At 33.5% G+C, this 20,229-nt stretch overlaps 2 protein-coding genes across 8 annotated transcripts in view; one reads left to right on the top strand and one right to left on the bottom strand.

Annotated features, from left to right (window-relative positions):
* Nucleotides 1-300: 300 nt before the first annotated feature.
* The window catches only part of LOC148612401 (vacuolar protein sorting-associated protein 52 homolog), a 39,519-nt gene continuing 19,590 nt past the window's right edge, over nt 301-20,229 (top strand). Inside the window, exons 1-3 of one of the 7 annotated variants that reach the window (XM_088593783.1) lie at nt 304-347; nt 17,889-17,973; nt 19,311-19,363. In XM_088593783.1, the coding sequence (XP_088449909.1) occupies nt 17,889-17,973; nt 19,311-19,363 (138 nt within the window). In that variant the 5' untranslated portion in view covers nt 304-347. Of the gene's footprint in view, nt 348-10,356; nt 10,540-17,888; nt 17,974-19,310; nt 19,364-19,455; nt 20,186-20,229 lie in introns of those variants that run through there. The other 6 variants (XM_088593784.1, XM_088593782.1, XM_088593789.1 and 3 more) reach the window with 6 other exon arrangements.
* LOC148612402 (small ribosomal subunit protein uS13) lies at nt 7,487-10,361 on the bottom strand. The gene is made up of 5 exons (XM_088593796.1): nt 10,242-10,361; nt 9,672-9,770; nt 9,120-9,206; nt 8,116-8,309; nt 7,487-7,592 (listed from the first exon to the last, which is right to left on the bottom strand). The coding sequence occupies exons 1-5, from the start codon at nt 10,287-10,289 to the stop codon at nt 7,517-7,519; spliced, it is 504 nt and encodes a 167-aa protein (XP_088449922.1). The 5' UTR covers nt 10,290-10,361; the 3' UTR covers nt 7,487-7,516.

Below are 20,229 nucleotides of genomic sequence, written 5' to 3'. Positions count from 1 at the left end.
TAACGACCCTATGACAGTCCAAATTAAAGGCAAGTGGTGTGTAAATAGTGTACCTGGAAAATACAGACTTCCTTTTGTTCGACGAAAAACGCCGAGTACTTCTGATTGCTACATGCACAAAAGAAAATACTCCATTCTAAATTTGTAAATTATAATAACATATGACGTCGGGTATTTTTAAAATAAAAAAAACCTTGCCAAAACTTCGAAACTAAATGATACAGCTGAGATACCAGTGCAGTCTTGTTCGTTTAGTGACAATTATTTTACGTACGTTTGTGACGTTCTGTTTCAACGATGACAACGAAGGGCGTTTTGTGAGTAGGGAAAGTGCACACTTACGCGAGGTAAATATGTACTTACTTTTTCGTTTTTGTCAAGTTCAATGTCTATTTTAGCAGTTGACATGAATCAAAAATAGAAGCACCGGAGCATACTTGTAGTTTCCATATGTTTTAACTATTTTTAAGTGATTTTGACGAGTGAATATAATTATACACATTTTCTTACAACCCCAATAACTATCTTAGATATGATGTAATAAAAAGATGAAGCACGCAAGAATTGTGTACAAGTCTTGGTGGAAATTGTACTTTCCATAACTTCTTCTATTTGAGAAACTAAATTATGTCAATACTGGCGAAGATGTAGATTTTTAATAATCTTTTAATAATTGTGACCCCAAAAGGCAAATGTAAGCGCCTGAATGGAGATATGTCGGATGCATTATTATCTTTATGATGAATGACTGTAATGTGGGTGTTGCAGTATGCTGTGAATGATAATTTGTTGACATTGTGACCAGTATTCTAGGAGTAGGGGTAATATTTTAAACTTTTTTAAAATTCTTTTCATGAAAATTAGGTTTTAGTGGTGTGGTTTCATTATGTAGAAAAATGAATTGTCTATCGAATGCTACCAAATTTGAGACGTTTTGTGAAGTTGAAAACCCATTTTTGCAATTTTTGATAAATTTTGACTGAAAATTGCCACAAGTCATCAACAGAACCAGAATTATTATTTGTAATAGAAATGAACAGAAGGTACCCAATAATCCATTTTTTTAACTGAAGCATAAATACACTTGGTATGTCAATTTACATATTTCCCGGTTGTTGCCGCATCTTTTATGGTACGATTGACATTTGGTTACACGATGATTCCTATATATATATTTAGTTTCTTTACACATGATGTCCTAAGAAGACTTAGACGCTCGAACGATTGAGACAATTGCAGAGCTTGCCATAACTACGCAGACATTTTGTATCGCGCTAGAACTCTAACAAATAGGCTTCTGGAACAGGGTTATGTTGCTACAAGATTGAAGTCATCACTACAGAAGTTTTATGGTGGTCATCATGAACTCGTAGATCGTTATGTATCCATCAGCATCATGAAAACTGATTTATTCAACGGGTCTTAGTTTGCCTTTCCTCGTTTGTCTACCCGGACTTGACTTTTTATGAGCAACTCGGCGGGTGTTTCTAGAAAAGCAGAGGACGCTTACCCTACCGGTGCACCTGGTCCATGCTCCCAATTTTTAGTGGAGTCCGAGTTGCTCATTTACTTTTGTTACTTTGTATGTATGATTTTAGTTACTTTATGTTCTTTGTTGTGTATGTCTGTTTTCCATGTCTGCTCTTTGTCCCTGGATTATATTCATTTGATTACCGCTATAACCTTGGTTCCCTTGATTACTCTTACAAGTCACAAACATCTGTTTTGTGTCAGTGGGGTACAGATATAGGCTTATACTGGAAAGGAATCCGAGAATATTCTTAAGCGACAAATTGGTTCGGTAATGGGAGGTATACCATATGAAGTTAATGAGTGGAGTTGGGATGGGTGCAAGGTGGACCCTCTCAGCCCATGAATAATATCAAGTTAAACATCAACCGTTCAATGGTTGGTGACCAAATCATCCGATGTATTATTATAGTATTTGTTTTTTTTTTTAGTTTTTTTTCATGTGATTTTTTTAAAGTCTGACATTTAACTTTCTATTTTGGATCATAATCCATCATTTCGATATTACACGTATTTACATCATGACTTGACAAATTGTGTTGGAAAGCTACATTATTGTTTACTCTTTTACAATATATGGAAGTAATCGCTGGTGAAACAAGACATTAATACCCTCCCTGAGCACCTGATGTCACTTCTTTTTTTTCAGTTGCAAGTGCTTTTGTTTAGTGTGGTGTCTTGTTTTCTTTATCTTCATTTTTATGTAATTAGTACATTTTTATTTGGAAATCTGCCTTGTTAACTGATGGGGAGAATGTAGAATCCTTATTTTTTTTAATTGATGAGTGAAAAAAACACATTTTCTTCAAAATTTGGAACATTCTATCTTTTCAAAAAGATCCTTCCCTGCCTCCTCACTAATAAAATTGTCGGTGCCTAAATACTAGTAATATCTTACCCTACAATAAATAAAGTTCTGTCAGCTTTCATTGGGATGATCCCGAGATTACAAAAAAGGGGCCTAAAGCCGCGGTCCACACTTTTTAGGGTAAAAAAATGAGAAAAAAAAGTCCATTATCATTAATATTGGTATTATATACATGTAATATAAATCAATAGTTATAATTCTAGTTATTGTATATGAAAAAAATGTTCGGTATGGCTTACCAGCCATTGTTTACAATCATTATCTTTTTAATGAACATGCATCTAGAATTGGATCTGAAAACCCGTTTACATTCATCTATGTCGACCAAGCCCAATATACACTATATATATATAAGCAAAGTCAATTGTGCTCCCTATAACTTGAGGTTACATTCGCTTACTAAACCGCACCACGAATCGCACAAATAGTGGATTGTATATGGAATATTCAGATCAACGATCCTAGAAAGTTTCAAAAGATTAGTCTATATAGTATACTAAAAGTAGATTCACAGATTTTTTATTAATAGACCCTTTTGTGTTAAGTTGGTGGGCATACTCAATGTACACTTCCGCTAGGTAGGGTTGGGTAGAACAAAAGAATTTTCCTCGCGGAAATGTATATTGAGCATTCTCATCGAGTATCCATCAGTTGACAATAAGAGAGCGCAACAACCGCAGAGGTCGAACCCGATCAATTGCGTGGGATTGCGCAGACAACATTCAAACTTGATACTGCCCTGAATTTAAATTGTGCATAAATTTTTGATACAATCTAGATCCTGACTTGACCAAAGAACTTAAGTTTGTATTTAGACGATTAATACAATGTTAATTTCTCACCCTTTCAGTTCCTGATTCTTTAATTTTAAGGCAATAACTCGTACCATCTTAGTTGATGCGCAATTTCTGATATAGAGATCCATCCACGTTTACTCGAGTGTTTGCATAGAAACCAGGAAAATATATCATGTAACAACCCCGAAAATGTCAACAACAAAAGAATGCCAAATTGTCGGGTTATTATTATAACTCAATAATATCCAACATATTTATGATTTTTAATATTTTTAATAAAAAGCCTTAGGTCGCCCAGCCCAAAAACAAACTTGTAATATGAAATTATAGTATACTTTGTGCTTTTGAAAAAAAATCTGCTAAATATGACGAATTAAAAAAGTGTGATCTCTCCCTATAATTCAACTATATTCTAAGTCTTCAAGGTAAAATGACGAAGTTTGATACGACCATGCAGGTCAAACCCTCAGTATGAAACATTCATTTGATATAGCTCTGAATCTGGATTGTGAATATGAAGTGGTCAAATAAAATTATATGTTGCAAGATATTAATCAGTCAATATGAAGCTTTAGAAATTGCTTATAAATCCCTATTTAGGCAGCAAATTCCTATACAGCCAAACCTTTAAAAACATCCAAACCTTTTTATGGTATATGGAACGTATACAAGTACAATTTTATATAGAAATAATCTTTTATTCTGGTTTCTACCGGAGAAAAAAATGAGTTGCTTTACGACCCTTACTTCCTTCATGATATGGTAACAATTCAATAAAAGAGCAGTGCAGCACGTTGAACTGATCACTTGGGGTAGATGTGGACATAATATAAGTTTTTGACACACATAAACATTTCAATTACACACCAACTGAATTGGAGACATATTGCACAATATTTGAAATTCATTTAAAGGTGAAAGAAGTTTTACTTTAAGACCTTTGCCTTATCTGTGATCATTTTAACTAAAACATGTTTCAAGGCGAGATCCCCCACACAAAACGTGAGATATCCGTTACTATGATCAGATTTTGTTTGCGATCGTATAAAGACCAATCAAAACTGGCCTTGGTTTTATGGATCTCGCCATACCATTGTACAACTGCAATATTTTGTTTTAAAACAGCCCTATATAATAAATATTTGCAAGGATTCAAATTCATTAAAAAATAAATGCTTTTTTGGGTAGGTAATTTCATTGTGAAGAGGTACTGTTCTAGTATTGAAGATTGCATGGGAAAAACGATTGCTCCCGAGGTTAATATATTTTTGACTAAATAAAATGTTTAACGTGTCGCTCCTTGAAACAACAGCAGAGGTCAAACCCAGAACAGTAGGTGCAAGTAGGGACACACCAAATTTATAATGTCATTAGACAGTTGACACAGGTTAAGAATTTGAACAGAATCAAAGTGACCCTAGCTCCTAAATGGTTCCAATCACCAACCTCCAAAATTAATTCAGACCTTCCTTTTGGGATATGACGCTTCGTGTTATAATTTCAAAGAGATCTATCTATTCCCTTTTACTCAAGTTGCCATCCAAAAAAAAATCACAAAAATGCTTGTTTCTGACTCCTAATTCAATTCGGCTCAAGTCCCAACTCTGTGGTATGACACAATATATTGCGATTTTAAAACTCAGTCAATTTACTGTCTAAACACTGGTTTCTCTGCCCACCTCATTACTAAACGGTTCAAATCTTAAACCCTGAAGACAATCTCCGAATGATCGTAGTGGTAAAGATTATTGTGGAACAATATCCTCATCCATATACTCTTACTGGAGTATAAATAAAAAAAAACTTCCCCGAGCACAGATTGATACGACCACAGCCGGTTGTACTCAGTTTAGTTGAGGCAAGTGTTGACACACTAAATTTAGGGATCCGACAGACAGTTCATTATGGACACAGCGATACATACTATTTTGCAACTCAATTTAAGTATAGGGCTGATCCACGAGTATTCATGGATCACATTGTACCGCATCATCTCAAAAACAATAAATGAAAGGGTTAATTTGGTAAGTATACTTCTAACATCCTCCGAAGTCAGGATTTCGAGTCCACCCTCGCTCCCTCAAACCCCTGACATCAATCATTCTGATTTAGCGGGCATCGTTCAGGGCCATCTAGCGAGTTACTTAAACTTAACGTGGATCCAAAATCCAATCAGATTACTCGTAATAGAAACTCTTCGATATAACTTGCAAAATGGCTACACATAACGTCATTTTTTCAGTAAAAACTCTAAACAGAATCAACAGTTAAAATTTTTGCTCATATTGCATCATTTGTGACATCATACAACTTTCAGTTACTATATCGGATCGTCCATTACCTCGTATTATTGTTTACCTTTCCACAGACATTTTGTGTTAAATCGGTTTTCATTGGTGCTTGGCACCCGGAGAAGCAACCAATTGGAATCGGCTGGACGATACCCGCTAAATATGAATGAGCGATGTCAGGGGTTTGAGGGAGCGAGGGTTGACTCAAAACCCTGACTTGGGATGGCGACTTCTTACAGCTCTTGTATTTAGGCTGGGATTCCAATAGAAAAAAATATCTTCAACATCGCACCAAAAATTTAAACAAGAGGCTCCCAGGAGCAGGAGTTGCTCACCTGGTAGAATTTTGCCTTCCAAGGGCAATAAATTTAACAAGTCCAAAAATTTTAACTCAAAAAAGACTTTGGTAGTACTCATCATAAGGATCATTTCAGCAATTGAAAATTTCTTTCTATTATAGTTTTCAAGATATTGCCTGAAAACTGTTTAAAAAAATCATTTTTTCCTCTTTCATGGTCTGTAACTCTTACAAGGAGTTACTGGATAACTTTTATAGCCCTATTAATAAGGATCATTTCAGCTATTGAAAGAATTAGGCTAAACCTAATCATTTTGGAGATATATGCAAAAATGGTCTTACCCCTATGTTCTGTTTAGTAACAGCGGCCATGTTTTCAAAAATTCCCACATCAGTTTATGCAGGATAGCCCTACGCACATTCTTCCCAAGTTAAGTTCCAATTGGTCAAGTAGTGTCAGAGAAGTTTTTGAAATAACATTAAAAATAGCAAAAAATGTTGAAAAAGGGCAATAACTCCAACATGGCTAAACTGATTAAAACAAAAAATTGACCAGATATCATGAAGCTGAACACTTTTACCCTATATCAGAATTTAGCTGGACTTAAGTTTTGGAGATATATGCTAGAAACTACTGTCCGACCCGTATGTTCTATTTTTTAATAACAGTGGCCATATTTTTTCGACGGATCAAAATTCTGCACAACAGTTCTATGTAGTTTACTCCAAAGAACATTCAAACCAAGTTTGGTTCTAATTGGTCAAGTAGTGTCAGAGGAGAAGAGTTTTTAAAAATTGTAATCAACCACAGCATAAAGTCATGGCAATAGCTCACTTGGCCTTTGGCTAGGTGAGCTGTAAGTCCCTATTTTTGCTGTGGTCCTTTTTGGCCCCCATTAATTCTAAAAACCAGAACAGATATCCGATTGAAAAAAGCAGGTGAGGATTTTTATAAGGAATATAACAAAATCAAATTTTCAATATCAGAACAGCAAGTTATTGTCAATAAATTGGGAAAAAACTTGTTTCTGACTTTTATTCTGACATGGCTTAGAAACCAAAAATCAATCCCAGTCTTCATTTTGTGGGTATAGCACCTTGTAATACACATTTCAAAAAAGCTAAATTCACTAATTGCCAAGTTACTGTCTGGACATCAGGAAAATGCTTAAAGGATGACAACATACCAATATACCTTGTTATAAAATTCTATAAAGATCAACCAATACTCAACAAATTGGACAAAAACTACAATACATGAAATTTTTGTCCAATTATTTTACAACATTGAAAATCCAATAGATTTTATTGTATTTGAGTGTCATTTATCGATGAGGATGACAGCCTTACACCATTGTAAGACCAAATTTGTATAAAAATCCTTCTTTGCTAACAGTCAGCTTCCATTTTGATTTAACAGTATTTGTAATTTCATAAGCAAGAATTAAAATTATTCGAATTTTCAATCCATAAGTAATTAGTTCTTATTCTTATAACAATTTTAAGCTAGTTTTGTAACAATTCATTTTAAATGGATGAATGAACATATTATCCTAGAATTTCTACTTAAATGTCGTAAGACAGCAATACGAAAAATAATATTAGAATTATAAAATATGACAACCAACTGCTGACAAACAATGATTTCTAGTTTTTTTTTCATTTAGAAATGATACTTTTGATAAAATATACAAAAAATAACTACAGTCTGAACACTGCATTTATTAACAGTTTATTTCTTCTTGGCTACACCAACAGTTCTACCACGTCTACCAGTAGTCTTGGTGTGCTGACCTCTCACTCTCAAACTAAAATTACAAATATGCATAAATTATGTTATGAAACAGAACTTTAGGGTTATGCATTTTTCCAAATGTTAAGTAGTAAAAGTTTTTAAAGCTCCCAGGAGCTTATGTTGTATTGTTCTAAAATATTGATGTTAAATAAAGCTTTTGTATTGTATTGTATTTGTAGTAGGTTAAATAAAGCTTTTGTATTGTATTGAATTTGTAGTAGGCTAAGTAAGAATCATGCAAAACCTGAAAATGTGATACACCCCCCCCCCCAAAAAAAAGGCTGCATATTTTAATTTTAGTTCTGATCCCATAAACAATTTTTATCTCCTAAGAACATGGGTTATATGAGCTGAATGTTAATTTCTGAATTGTATCTTCTTGTTTCTTTAATTATGATGGCATTTCTAAACAGTTTGAATATACATATATTGTCATGTATGAGTTCCCCTCAATCTCTGCTTCTTTACTTGGAGCCCTAAAAAGAATTTGTGATTTATTTATCATCAGATTGTACTTAGTCTTAAGTAATTATTACCCCCAATAATGTCGGAGTCCTCTGTGTGCTCGTATTTTCTTCAACCTTTCTAAATCTTCTCTGAGTTTGTTATCCAGACCGTTAGACATAACCTGGCCAAATTTACCATCTTTTACATCTTTTTGTCTGTTTAAGAACCAATCTGGGATCTTATATTGCCTTGGGTTAGACATGATGGTTATAATTTTTTCAATCTACAATAAAAAGACAATTCAAAATTTTATAGGCTTGCAAACAGTAACTTGGTATACATTTAATGTAGCTTGTTACTTTTTTTTGTTAAGATTATGTGAAATGTCTGGTTACGAAACTCTTAGTTGTACTGAACTCTTTTAGGCCATACACCAACTCACCGAAAATTCAGGGACTCAATTTTTTTTCACTTCTGTCAAAAATTTGTTCAAATTTTCTTAATTATCAAATTTTGTTATGTCCACTGCCCAATATTAAATTTAACTGCAAACAAATATGGCGCCACAATGAGCAACACAGTCTTCTCGGTGACAGTAGTGAAAGAATGGGTAAACAAAAGACAGTACTTGTTAAAAATGCCATCAGAAACACATCTCTGCAATCTTACGGTTTTGTTTAGGGCATGTCCCATAACTTCAACTCACATTTTAGACACTAGGCCATTGAAGATAATGTAAGCAAAAACAATTACGAACATTTTTAAAGCATCCAAATGACTGAATTAATTCAACAATAAAACAAAACAAAAAAAAACCCAAGTCAGTGCAAGCTACTACTTCAACTCCAAAGTGTACAAATGAAAAGGAGAGTTGTAGGGCTTAATAAAGGAGGCGAAATGATAGATACTACACTGAAATATTAGGAGTCAACAGGTTCTCCAAAAGCAAGTTCCCAAATAAATTCAGACATGGGAAAGACCAAAACTACAACACTGCATTCAGAACCAGTATCATAAAATTTCTTTCATCATGCACTTCAATGTACTTTCTTTTTTAACTTATCTAACTTGTCTGTTAGTAAACGAGACTCACGTCTTCCTCACTAAGTTCACCAGCTCTTTTAGTGATGTCAACATCAGCCTTCTTGCAGACAACATTAGCGTAACGTCTACCAATACCCTAAAACATATTTTACTATAGTAATAGTTACCAGTTTAAATTGAACTTCATTAATATTTTTTCATAACACCACTACTTGAACTATTTCATATGATGCCATTCCATCCTGCAAACTGTCAACAGGAAATAAAGATCCACTGAGCAATTTACAAAATATAGCATGAGGGACTGTTTCCAGAAAATGTTAAGTGTTTGGTAGCTACATGTACTTCCCCAACTCAATAAAAGGTCGTAACTCCCAAATTAAATTCAAACCTTCTTTTGTCCACAGAAAGGTGTTCCAGCATTATCTTTCTGTGATTATATTATCAAAAAGTGCATTTCCTAAGTTTAGATTAAAATAACGAAGGCGGAGTAGGCTTAAATTATTAGCAAATTCAGCAATTTACACATCAATTTTTTGTTAAAAAAAAAAAAAAAAGAGAGAACAGCCTGCGTATAAATTCTTGAAAAATAAACACGAACCTTTATAGCAGTCATGGCAAACATGATGTTCTTTCTGCCATCAATATTTGTATTCATAATACGAAGAATGTGTTGAAACTTCTCTGGCAGAATGAGTGCCTGAAAAAAATTCATGCTCATATCATTCATTAAACATCCAACAATTAAAATATTTTACAATACGCCAAGACACCAACAGTCTAATATGGAAACAAACGTTAATTACCGGTTGTAAACTGCATCATCTTAAAAGTAAGACGTACAGCATACAGGTTCCGCAATGACACGCATATGGAGTGATCATAAACGTACATTCATTGTGAGTTTTTCTCCGGTTCTTCAATTTAAACTACAACTTTAAATGATGTGTTACATTTGCATCTAAATTTTGTGGGAAGAATTAGCTTTTCCAAGATACAAGACCTTTGAAGTGAAATGTTCTCATAAAACAATGAGATAAAAAGTTGTAAAGGAAGCCAAAATCCAGTAAAAACTTTATATCTTTCTAATGGATAGATTTTTCTGAGTGGATGATTTGAGCCGAGTCTGATTTTCTATGATTTTTATACGATTTCTAGTTAAAGTTCTAACCATGTCGATAGTTTCACCGGAAAAGGAAGCACTATTTCGTTTGACCATCCAAGTCGTGTGTACGTTTAAAAGAAAGATGATTGAACCCAAATATTTCAAGCGTGTTTGCAACCATCCCAAGAAAACAAAACAAGGTCGATAACTTTTCACAGCTGTCCACTTGCTGAAGTTCATTTACATGCAATCTTTTCATAACCAACATACTCAGCAAGAACAAAATTTTATTCTTGTGTGTGTAGCCACAAAATAGAAACTTTTATTGAAAGATTTAACTGTCTTTCGGGATGGATAAACAGTAGTCAGTACTATTATAGTATTATTACTTGAATTCACACTTGTCATTTTGCTCCGAATGACCCCAGATTTATCTCCGAAAAACCTTTTGACGTCAATTAAACAATGTAATTTTAAATTGTGACGTTATTAATCTTTAAGATGAAGGAGAATTTAGTACGAAGACAACGGGAAAATGTATTGTTTTTGTCAATGGTGTCTACATCAGGACACGTGTAAATACGTTAGTAGCCCCATTGACAGTAGTATACTATGAATGTCTGAATTTTATTTATAAATAACATTAGCATCTTCTGGTCAGATCGGCACTCAATTGGAAGGATATCATTTTCACCAACGTAATTGGAGTACCCCAGTATAAAATGGTGTCAATATTGGTTTATACAGAATAGATTTTACCAACAAATAAGTTGTTTGTATACACTTTGAGAAGAAAATGATAAACAATGTCAATAATATTAAACTATTACATGTATGAAGACTAGATTATCCACAGTGAGAATACATCACTTCAGTTCAAAGATTACATAGAAATATTTCATTATGTTCAGTCATGTAAGATTGAACTTTTTACATAAAGTAAATTAAATTCATATGTTAAGATTTAAACTGTTCCGATCTCGACCATTACATGCCATTTGGTGCTGTAAATAACAGAAATGTGTCGTACACAGAACCAAAAAAAACCTGGAAATTTTGAGATTGACCTACAGAATACTGTGCACCAAGAGGACCCACATGCCACACTTTTTGTGTGCCATATATAAAAAAATATGCAACCAATGGCGCAATGGACCCAGGCTGGCCCAACATATACTCAAAGCATGGGCACCCACTTAAGACAGAGCCTTGCCCCCTAAGTACTACCTACATGTAACTAAAGATCTGTCTGAATCAAATGCCTATGACTCACTTACTTACTTGTCTCTTACCCCATAGCTTATGAATCTGAGGAAGACATTTGCGAAAAGAGTTGGAAGCATAAAGTACTATGTACTTTTTCAATGATGTACACTTCATGCCATTTGTCATTTTTGCCAAGTTTGATCAGGATATTTTATCAGTTAGAGCTGGCTAGCGACATTCCAAATACATGTATTTGTAAAATTCTCTGTCAATAAAATTTCGGGTTCAGCATAGAATGCGGGGTTTTATCACAATCTCTTGAACTGGAAGTGTTTTTATGTCAATGTAAGAAATGCTCCAAATTAATAATGCAGGGGTCTTTTCAACATTTTGTATAGGCAGCAAATTTTTTTACTATTTCTAAAGTTACAATAGGTCGCCGTGTAATGTTTTGCTCTGAAAAAAGTTTCTCAAGTATCAGTTCAAAGAACTTTTAGACAAATTTTTATGCATTTATTCCATTCTTAGTTTTACTTTTCTGGAAAACAAATTAATTGCCCAATTTTTTAAAATAATTTCTGAAATAGATATAAGTGCATATTGCAACAGCAATGCCCTATACAGATGTACATGTACACGTAATTCATAGTGTATCACCCGTGTTCAATGTTTGTATATTTCAGATAGCCAAGAACTTAAAATTCCATTCTTTGTTATGGTCATATTCCTGGTCTTTTTCAGACTGGCTCTTGTGTTTATGTGAGTCTGGCATATCAGACATTTTGAACTCTTTATCTCCTGACTTTTTCTTTCTTTTCCCTAGGGGTTTTTAGTACAAACTGATCAGTGACAGTTCCCGTAATAACTCTTTATGGAAACAACATTTTTTACACATCTGGTATACATATAATTAATAAAACTTGTAAGCCTAACCCTGGGTAATTGTAAAGGAAAAACATAGATAAAAAATCTGGCGATCTTGGACTGAATACTTATTTTATGAAAACGGGTGGTAGCAAAACTATTTTTATATTTTAAAATTTACATTATTCTAAAATTAGATCAGAAAGACACTGATTCACTGGACTTCTTCTAACATCAGGTATTGTCATAAAAATTGTAGTAAAAGTCTGAAAAAGGAATGTGCATTCTTGAATTTTGTAATTGTCTATGGACAACCAAGATAATAATAAGCACTTGTCCAGGCTGCCAAAGGCACACGTGCGACAAGTCGGGCATAGCATATTCACATCCCCAAGTTAATTTTTTTCTGTGACAAGTGCCTTTGCAACATGCCCATTCATGTTTAGTCCGAGATTGCTCTGATGTCCAACAGCTGATTTGTCAGAGGCTTTGGGATGTCAGAGCTTGTCCCATAAGAATAATACAGGATTTGGCTTGAAAGTCGAAAATTTTTAATTTTAATGAAAGACAGTTATTTGTTATTGCAGGTACAATGGACAACACTGTTGACTTGTTTTTCTCTCTATATAAAATTTGCAAACTGCTTGATTTTACAAAATTTTGCAATATTTTGACTCCATGATCTTAAATTTCATAAAGTTGAAGATTGCAATATTATGTTATTAAAAATAAAAAAAAATACTGGTATTAAAATGGGCAAAATACACTTCATATATAAATCATAGGAAGAACAAGAGTGGAACAGCAGCATGGAAGGCACACTAGGCCACAATTACTACAACTGCATGTATATGCTTTCCAAACTTATAAACAAGAAGTCAACCGAAGATTTTTTTCTCAATAACTTATTTTTAGCTCACCTGGCCGATGGCCATGTGAGCTATTGCCATCACTTGGCATTCGACGTCCGTCATTGTCAACAATTTTTCAAAACTCTTCTCCTCTGAAACTACTTGACCAATTGGAACCAAACTTGGTATGAATGTTCCTTGGATATCCTGCATAGAACTGATTTGGGGATTTTTTGATCCATCAAAAAACATTGCCGCCATTACTAAAAAAGATCTTAGGGGTCAGACTGTACTTTTTTGCAAATATCTCCTAAATTGTTGGGTTTAGCCAAATTTTGACACTGGTAAAAGTGTTCAGCATGATCAGATCTATCTGTGGTCAAATTTTCATGTTAATATGTTAAGCTATGTTGGAGTTATTGCCCTTTTTCGACTTTTTGCTATTTTGAATGTTATTTCTTTCAAAAATCTTCTACTCTGACACCACTTGACCAATTGGAACTAAACTTGGTATCGTGCATTGAACTGTTGGGATTTTTGATTCTTCAAAAAACATGGCCACTGTTACTAAAAGTAGAACATAGGGGTCAGGCAGTATTTTTTTGCATATATCTCCTAAACCGTTAGGTTTAGCCAAATTCTGACACGAGTTAAAAGTGTCCAGCATGGTGAGATCTATCTGTGGTCAAATTGGAGAAAATCTGTTGACCCATGTTGGCCCTTTTTCAATGTTTTTTTGCTATTTTGAATGTTATTTCTTTTAAAAATCTTCTCCTCTGACACCACCTGACCAATTTGAATCAAACTTTTTATGAATGTTTCTTTGGGTATCGTGCATAGAACTGGTTTGAGGATTTTTGATCCGTTGAAATACATGGCCACCTGTCACTAAAAATAGAACATAGAGGTTAGACAGTACTTTTTCGCATTTATCTCCAAAACCTTTGGGTTTAGCCAAATTTTGACATGAGTTAAAAGTGTCCAGCATGATGAGATCTATCTATGGTCAAAATTTGGTGAAAATCTGTTGACCCATGTTGGCCCTTTTTCAACGTTTTTTGCTGTTTTTAATGTTATTATTTTAAAAAATCTTTTCCTCAGAAACTACTTTACAGAATTTAATGAAAGTTGGTATTTTTGTTTTAAACGGTATCCTTAACAAAATGACTGTTTGGATTTTTGATCTTTTATAAAGCATGGCTGCTGTTACTAAAAATAGAACATAGGGGTCAGACAGCAAAATTTTGCATATATCTCCAAAACAGTTAGGTTTAACCAAAATCTGACTTGGGGTAAAATTATTCAGCATGAAGAGATCAATCTGTGGTCAAATTTTGGTGAAAATCTGTTGACTCATGTTAGATTTATTGCCCTTTTTGGATGTTTTTTGTTTTTGATGTTATTACTTTAAAAAAATCTGCTCCTCAGAAACTGTTCTGCAAAATTCAATGAAAGTTGGCATTTTTGTTTTATAGGGTATCCTTAACGAAATGACCGATTTTTGGCTGCCATTTCTAAAAATAGAACAATGGGGTCAGACAGCCGATTTTTGCATACATCTCCAAATCTATTAGGTTTAGCCAATAGCTTTCAATTGCTGAAATGATCCTTATTATAAGGCTTACAAATGTGTCCAATGAATCAAATGGAGTCAAAACTGTCTGACAACTCCTTGTTAGAGTTATTGCCCTTAAAAGGCAGAAATTTAACCAGATGGGCGATTCAGGCTCCTGGGAGCCTCTTGTTTATTTTTTATTTTTTTCAACAGAAATTTGATTTTTGTAAACTGCAGATTTATTGTCAAAATCTGCTCTACTGTCAGATATTACATTTTTGTTACAAAAGATATGCATGGTTAATGGTGCAAAATCTGATAGCTAGTGAGTAAAAAAATATTGCACATATAAAAAATAGAAATTAAATACAAGGGGAACATTTGATGAACATCCACTCTCTACATTTTTCACTATGATTTTATTCTCATTAACTATGACATAGTTACAGAGATAATAACATTTATACAATATACATATATGAATACATGTATGGAAATACATGTACATGAGTTCAGTTACCTAACCAGGAGGATTTATGACAGAAAGTATATATTTTATAAATCTACACAATTTTTCTAGTTCAGCTAAATTATGAGAACAACTGGTTAAACTTCAAAATATTATTTTGCCAATAACAGCAGGAAAGATATTTCTTCCTTTCATTTCGAAAATAATTATGTGATAGTATGTAATGGAAGTCATCGCCGATGTCGATGGAGTCGCAGAGGTGACACAATCTATCCAGTCTTGGAATGTTATGCCACCTCCCTACCTCCACAGGCAGTCGATGATTTCCACATCCAAACTTACAGAATGTATATACAAAACTAAGTGGTAAAATAGAAATATAATCTTCTAACTCAAAATTATTCTTAAAAAGTCTATAGTTTAGACCTTTTGATGATTCATTCATGTTGGCTGACCACTGTTGTCTTAATTGATCTTTTAATCGTTGTTCAACTGATAATATGATCAACTCTTTCGAAAATAATTCTGGGTTGCGCCATACATTTGACATGCCACAACTATCAATATATTTTTGATCAATGTTAGCCATTTATTTTATCGTACCCATAGTTGTTATAAACGACAAACAGAAGTTTATACAATTCACGAACTAAGACTAAATGATATGAAATTTGAGAAAATTTTTGTAATTCATTTTCAGTATCTGAAAAGGCATTGTCTGATGCATAATTCAAGTTAATTGGTGGCACATATACAATCCCAAAAAAATACATCTTCCTGTATATTAAATACAATTTTATCAACTTTAAACCAATATACCAATTGGTAGCTAGTTTCAATCAGTTAAATATACTTTTCTAAATATTTTTCTATAACCTAGCACAATACCACCTGATCTATAATTAGATATTTTACTTCTATTCTTATAAGTGAATACGAAGTCATTTAAATCTACTGTATCACAGTCATCAAGTTTTGTCTCTGTCAAACAAATAATGTCGAAGTCATTCAACAATGAATTAAATTCAGGGTACAACATTCTATTTTTGATACCACAAACATTAAGTGACAAGAGTTTTATTGATCTTTTGATTGATTCACTATCAGAAAAGTTCAAATTTTTGTGGGAGTCCAGCATATCATTCAAGTGTTCAGTTGCAACAGTTCCTCCACAGTCGTCCTATCTAGTCATGTTGTGGGGTTCATAGTGGGGATCCCTCGGGAAGTCATACCTTGGGTAGGGTTCTCTCAGAAAGTCATATTTTAGGCGTGCTCCCTGTTCTTTGTATCTCCTTTGAAAATCTCCATTGCCTCTGGCAAAATCCACATTTTCGTCTTTCGCTTGTGGGAAAAGTTCTTCACCCTTGACAGAAAGACAATTTCTCTTGAAAAAGGCCTTTTTCTCCTGGCCTCTTTGAATTGTGGCCAAAATTATTTTCTCTTGTCATTAATTTCCTTAGGAATTTGTTCACTGTTTCCGTATGTCGTTCCTTTCAACTCTTTTGCAGCCTTACGGACCCGTTCCCTTTCTTGAAAGTTTCGAAATCTACTTGTTCCTTGTTCAGAATTTAATCTGACCTTTTTTTTATCTCTTTCTACATATTCCTTTCCAAAACGATGAGCCCGTCCGTATTCCGATATTTGTCCCAATTTCAATTGTTCTGTCATAAATGATTCTAAAATTTGTTCTGTTGTGTCAGAGTCTTCTTCGTCATTTGTTTGTGGAATACCACTAAAGATAAGGTTTTCTCTCATGGATCTGGTTTGTAAATTAATATGTCTATCATGCAGATCATTCAAATCCTTCTGAAGTTGAATAACGGTTTCATTTGTTTCTCTAGTGTCAGTACTTACTTCCGCCATTTGCTTTTGTACAGTTTTTATTTGCTTTTGATTTGTTTCATATTTGTCATTTATGAACTTCATACTTTTTTCAACATCATCAACCCTTTTGCTCACACTGTCTACTGTTTTCACTAAGTTGTCTACTGTTCTACTAAAAGTTGTGAGCTTTTCAGACAAAATGTCTACAGATGTCATTTTCTCACACATATCGTTGATCTTTTTATAAAGATTATTCAATTTATTATTTGTGTCTACAAAGGGGTTTACAGCATTTGACATCATTGGCTGCATTTGTTGTGGTGTACTTGTATAGTACGGATGTGCTGGTGAGGTTGGCGACATGAAAGGCTGATACTGCTGCTGGGGTGGTGGATATGGAGGGAAAGGGGGTCAGCTTGGTTGCGGCAAAGGAGAATCATAATTAGGAACTGGGCCGTTATAATTTGCCATGTTATTTACAACTTGTTTTTTGTCTTTGTTTTGGTTTGTTGAGTTCAGGTTTGTTTACATCCTGATTATTGACACAGGTCTGTTTACCTTTAGTACCTTGATTATCGTTCACTTTCTTCTCACTGGGTTTTTCATTACTATTACTTGCACTAAATTCATTATTGGCTTTCCTTTTTCGGATTCTTTGGGCTTCCCTTTTCGGACTCATTCATAATGTTTGTTTCAACACACAAAAGTTCCAATATTCACATCAAAATCTTTTCATGAATTTTTTTTTAGAGAGAAAAAATCACGACGTTTTCTCCACACATACGCAGATATATATATAAATATATAACGTCTCAGAATGTGACAACTCTGTACGAGTTCGAGTCCCGCGGAGGGAACGACAAAAAATTTGCATCGCAAATTTGACAGTTCTAACATCGTTGAAAATTTTTCAGACCCTTATATATATATATATATCATTACAGATGATGGAAGGCCAAGAAATAGTTGATTTAAATCTTGGAGACTTGGATATAGCTTCGGAAGATTTTTGGTTAGATGAAGTAGATAGTAAGTTAATGAAATATAGCAAAAAGTGGGTAAAAGTTCATGCAATAGAGTGTGCAGAACCACAAATATATACAACAATTTTGTCACTTGTACTCTTAATGTCAGAAAATGCAATGTTAAACTCCTATGGAAAGTTTCAGACAATTAAATAAGCAGTACTTGATGAAAGAAACTGTTCTTGATACTATGATGATTAAGTATACATGTACATGTGATAAACCTTGAAATTCCAATGTGAAGATTTTGAAATTTTTGTTAGGTAAAACCTCAGAACCAGAGGTTTTGAAATTGGTAATTTGTTTTAGTTACACTTTTATTCTAGATAAAATGTTCCTTTCCATATGTGCTGGCACTATTTTAAGACAGTTGTCCATGCAATGTTTTAGGTTTAAACATTGTGACTTACATCTGTATTGGGTATGTTTTGAAAACAGCATTCCACTGTCTTAATTTTCTTTGCCAGTACATTAGAGTAAATCGACAACAAATTACAACCATTCGCCTGTCACTGGTTATCAGTCATTCGAAATTCATCTGAATTATGTTCTTACACAGTTTACATTTTTCAATGGGAGTTTGATCTCCTCAGACTGTGGACAGGAGTGGATTTCTGAAAATGGGTAGTTCACATGTATGCATCACAATGTTACATAGTCACAGTTGACTGTTAGTTTTTAGTTAAAAGATTTTTAGTACATAACCATATAAAAAAAACATATCATATTTATATACCTTGTTTACATCAAAACAACTCCTGTTGTAAAACAAATCTATGTAATTATATAAAGCAATGATTTGCATCATTCTTTATGATGACCAATAACCAGTATTGTATCTAGACTTAAAACTATTACTATTGGTTCTTATACTTGTCTTAGTTTGTCTTGGGAAAGTATACATTGTAGTTCAATAGTTTTAATTTGAATCAAAGTAGAAAGTCGGAAAAATGTGTCCTTGTGGGTTGGCATGTCTACATGTGGGCTTGCATGCCTACATGTGAGCTGTTACTACTGTAAGCTAGCACAACAAAGATCCAGCTCAGCATGTCAGACTAGTATGAAGCAGGGTCTGTTAGATTAGTAAAATGGTTTATATCATAAAATGCATGAAATATCTGCCATAGGACATTAAACAATAATCAATCAATCATTGCTTTAAAACTATGATAGATAATTGTTTTCAGATGCTTGAAGGGAGTAATTCAATTTTTCAAACAGTTTGTATTATAGCCCAAGAAAAGTTGATGGAGTTTTTGTATAAAACTGCTAACGGTACTACTGGTACTTGTTTCGTATTTTACTAAAATATAACTGCTTTTGCTCATATATTTTTTTTAGTTCACATTCAACAGAACTTAGAAGATGAGATAGTCAAAGAAGCTTTAAACACAGTAAGCCTGTCTAATGGTTGTTGAAAACTCAAGTATTTTGCAATATTACAGAAAAGATTTTTATAATTAAGAAATTTTCATGATAATTTTTAAACTTGAAAAATGTGATAGATGAACTATTACAGTAATAACAAACTTACATTTGGACTGTTTTCTTGTGTGTCCTTGTAAACCTCATAAAATAGCCAATGTTGGCATGGGAAATTTTAACTGCAAATGTGGATATTTAATGAATAATTTACTGAGATTTCACTTTAGCATTGTTTTACCACAGGCTTGCATTTATGTCATTATTTAACCCCCATCTATGGCTTGCTGTCCAGCCAGTGGGATAACAATGATAATTTGGAGTCTCTGTGTTTTATTTCAATTCTAATACGACTAGTTTTTTCTTGTCGTAACCTATGTGTTGCAGGAAATGGCAAACATTGTGGAGCAAAATTCTACTTTGATATCTGTAAAATTGGGTAAAACTTACTTACCATGTCAGAAATAAGACCATCATATGATTTGTTTTTGACATTGGTCGCATGTTTATTGCCTTTTTACCTCAGCTGAATTATATAGACCATAGAAGCATATCATATCAAAAACTGATTTTATTATAAAGACAATTGTAGCATCCCTCTGGACAAGATCTTCACCTTAACTACCACATTACATGTACAACCATAGGTATGTGTTGGATCACTCCGTACTTATTTTATATTAATAACAAAGTTTGAATTGATTCGTTTTGGAACTGAATTAACACCAATTAAAGACAAAGACAAAAAAGACAAAAAGGGATTAAACAGCATAAGCACGGATGAATTGATGAAGGTGATTCCCATATACCCCATGTATTAAAATTTTGGTTTAAGTAT

This window comes from Perna viridis, chromosome 7 (assembly GCF_037379345.1).
Source record: "Perna viridis isolate PV_CMFRI_1.1 ecotype Kerala chromosome 7, ASM3737934v1, whole genome shotgun sequence".
NCBI lineage: Eukaryota > Metazoa > Mollusca > Bivalvia > Mytilida > Mytilidae > Perna > Perna viridis.
The sequence above is the reverse complement of the archived record's forward strand: the minus strand, read 5'-3'. Positions and strand labels throughout refer to the sequence as shown.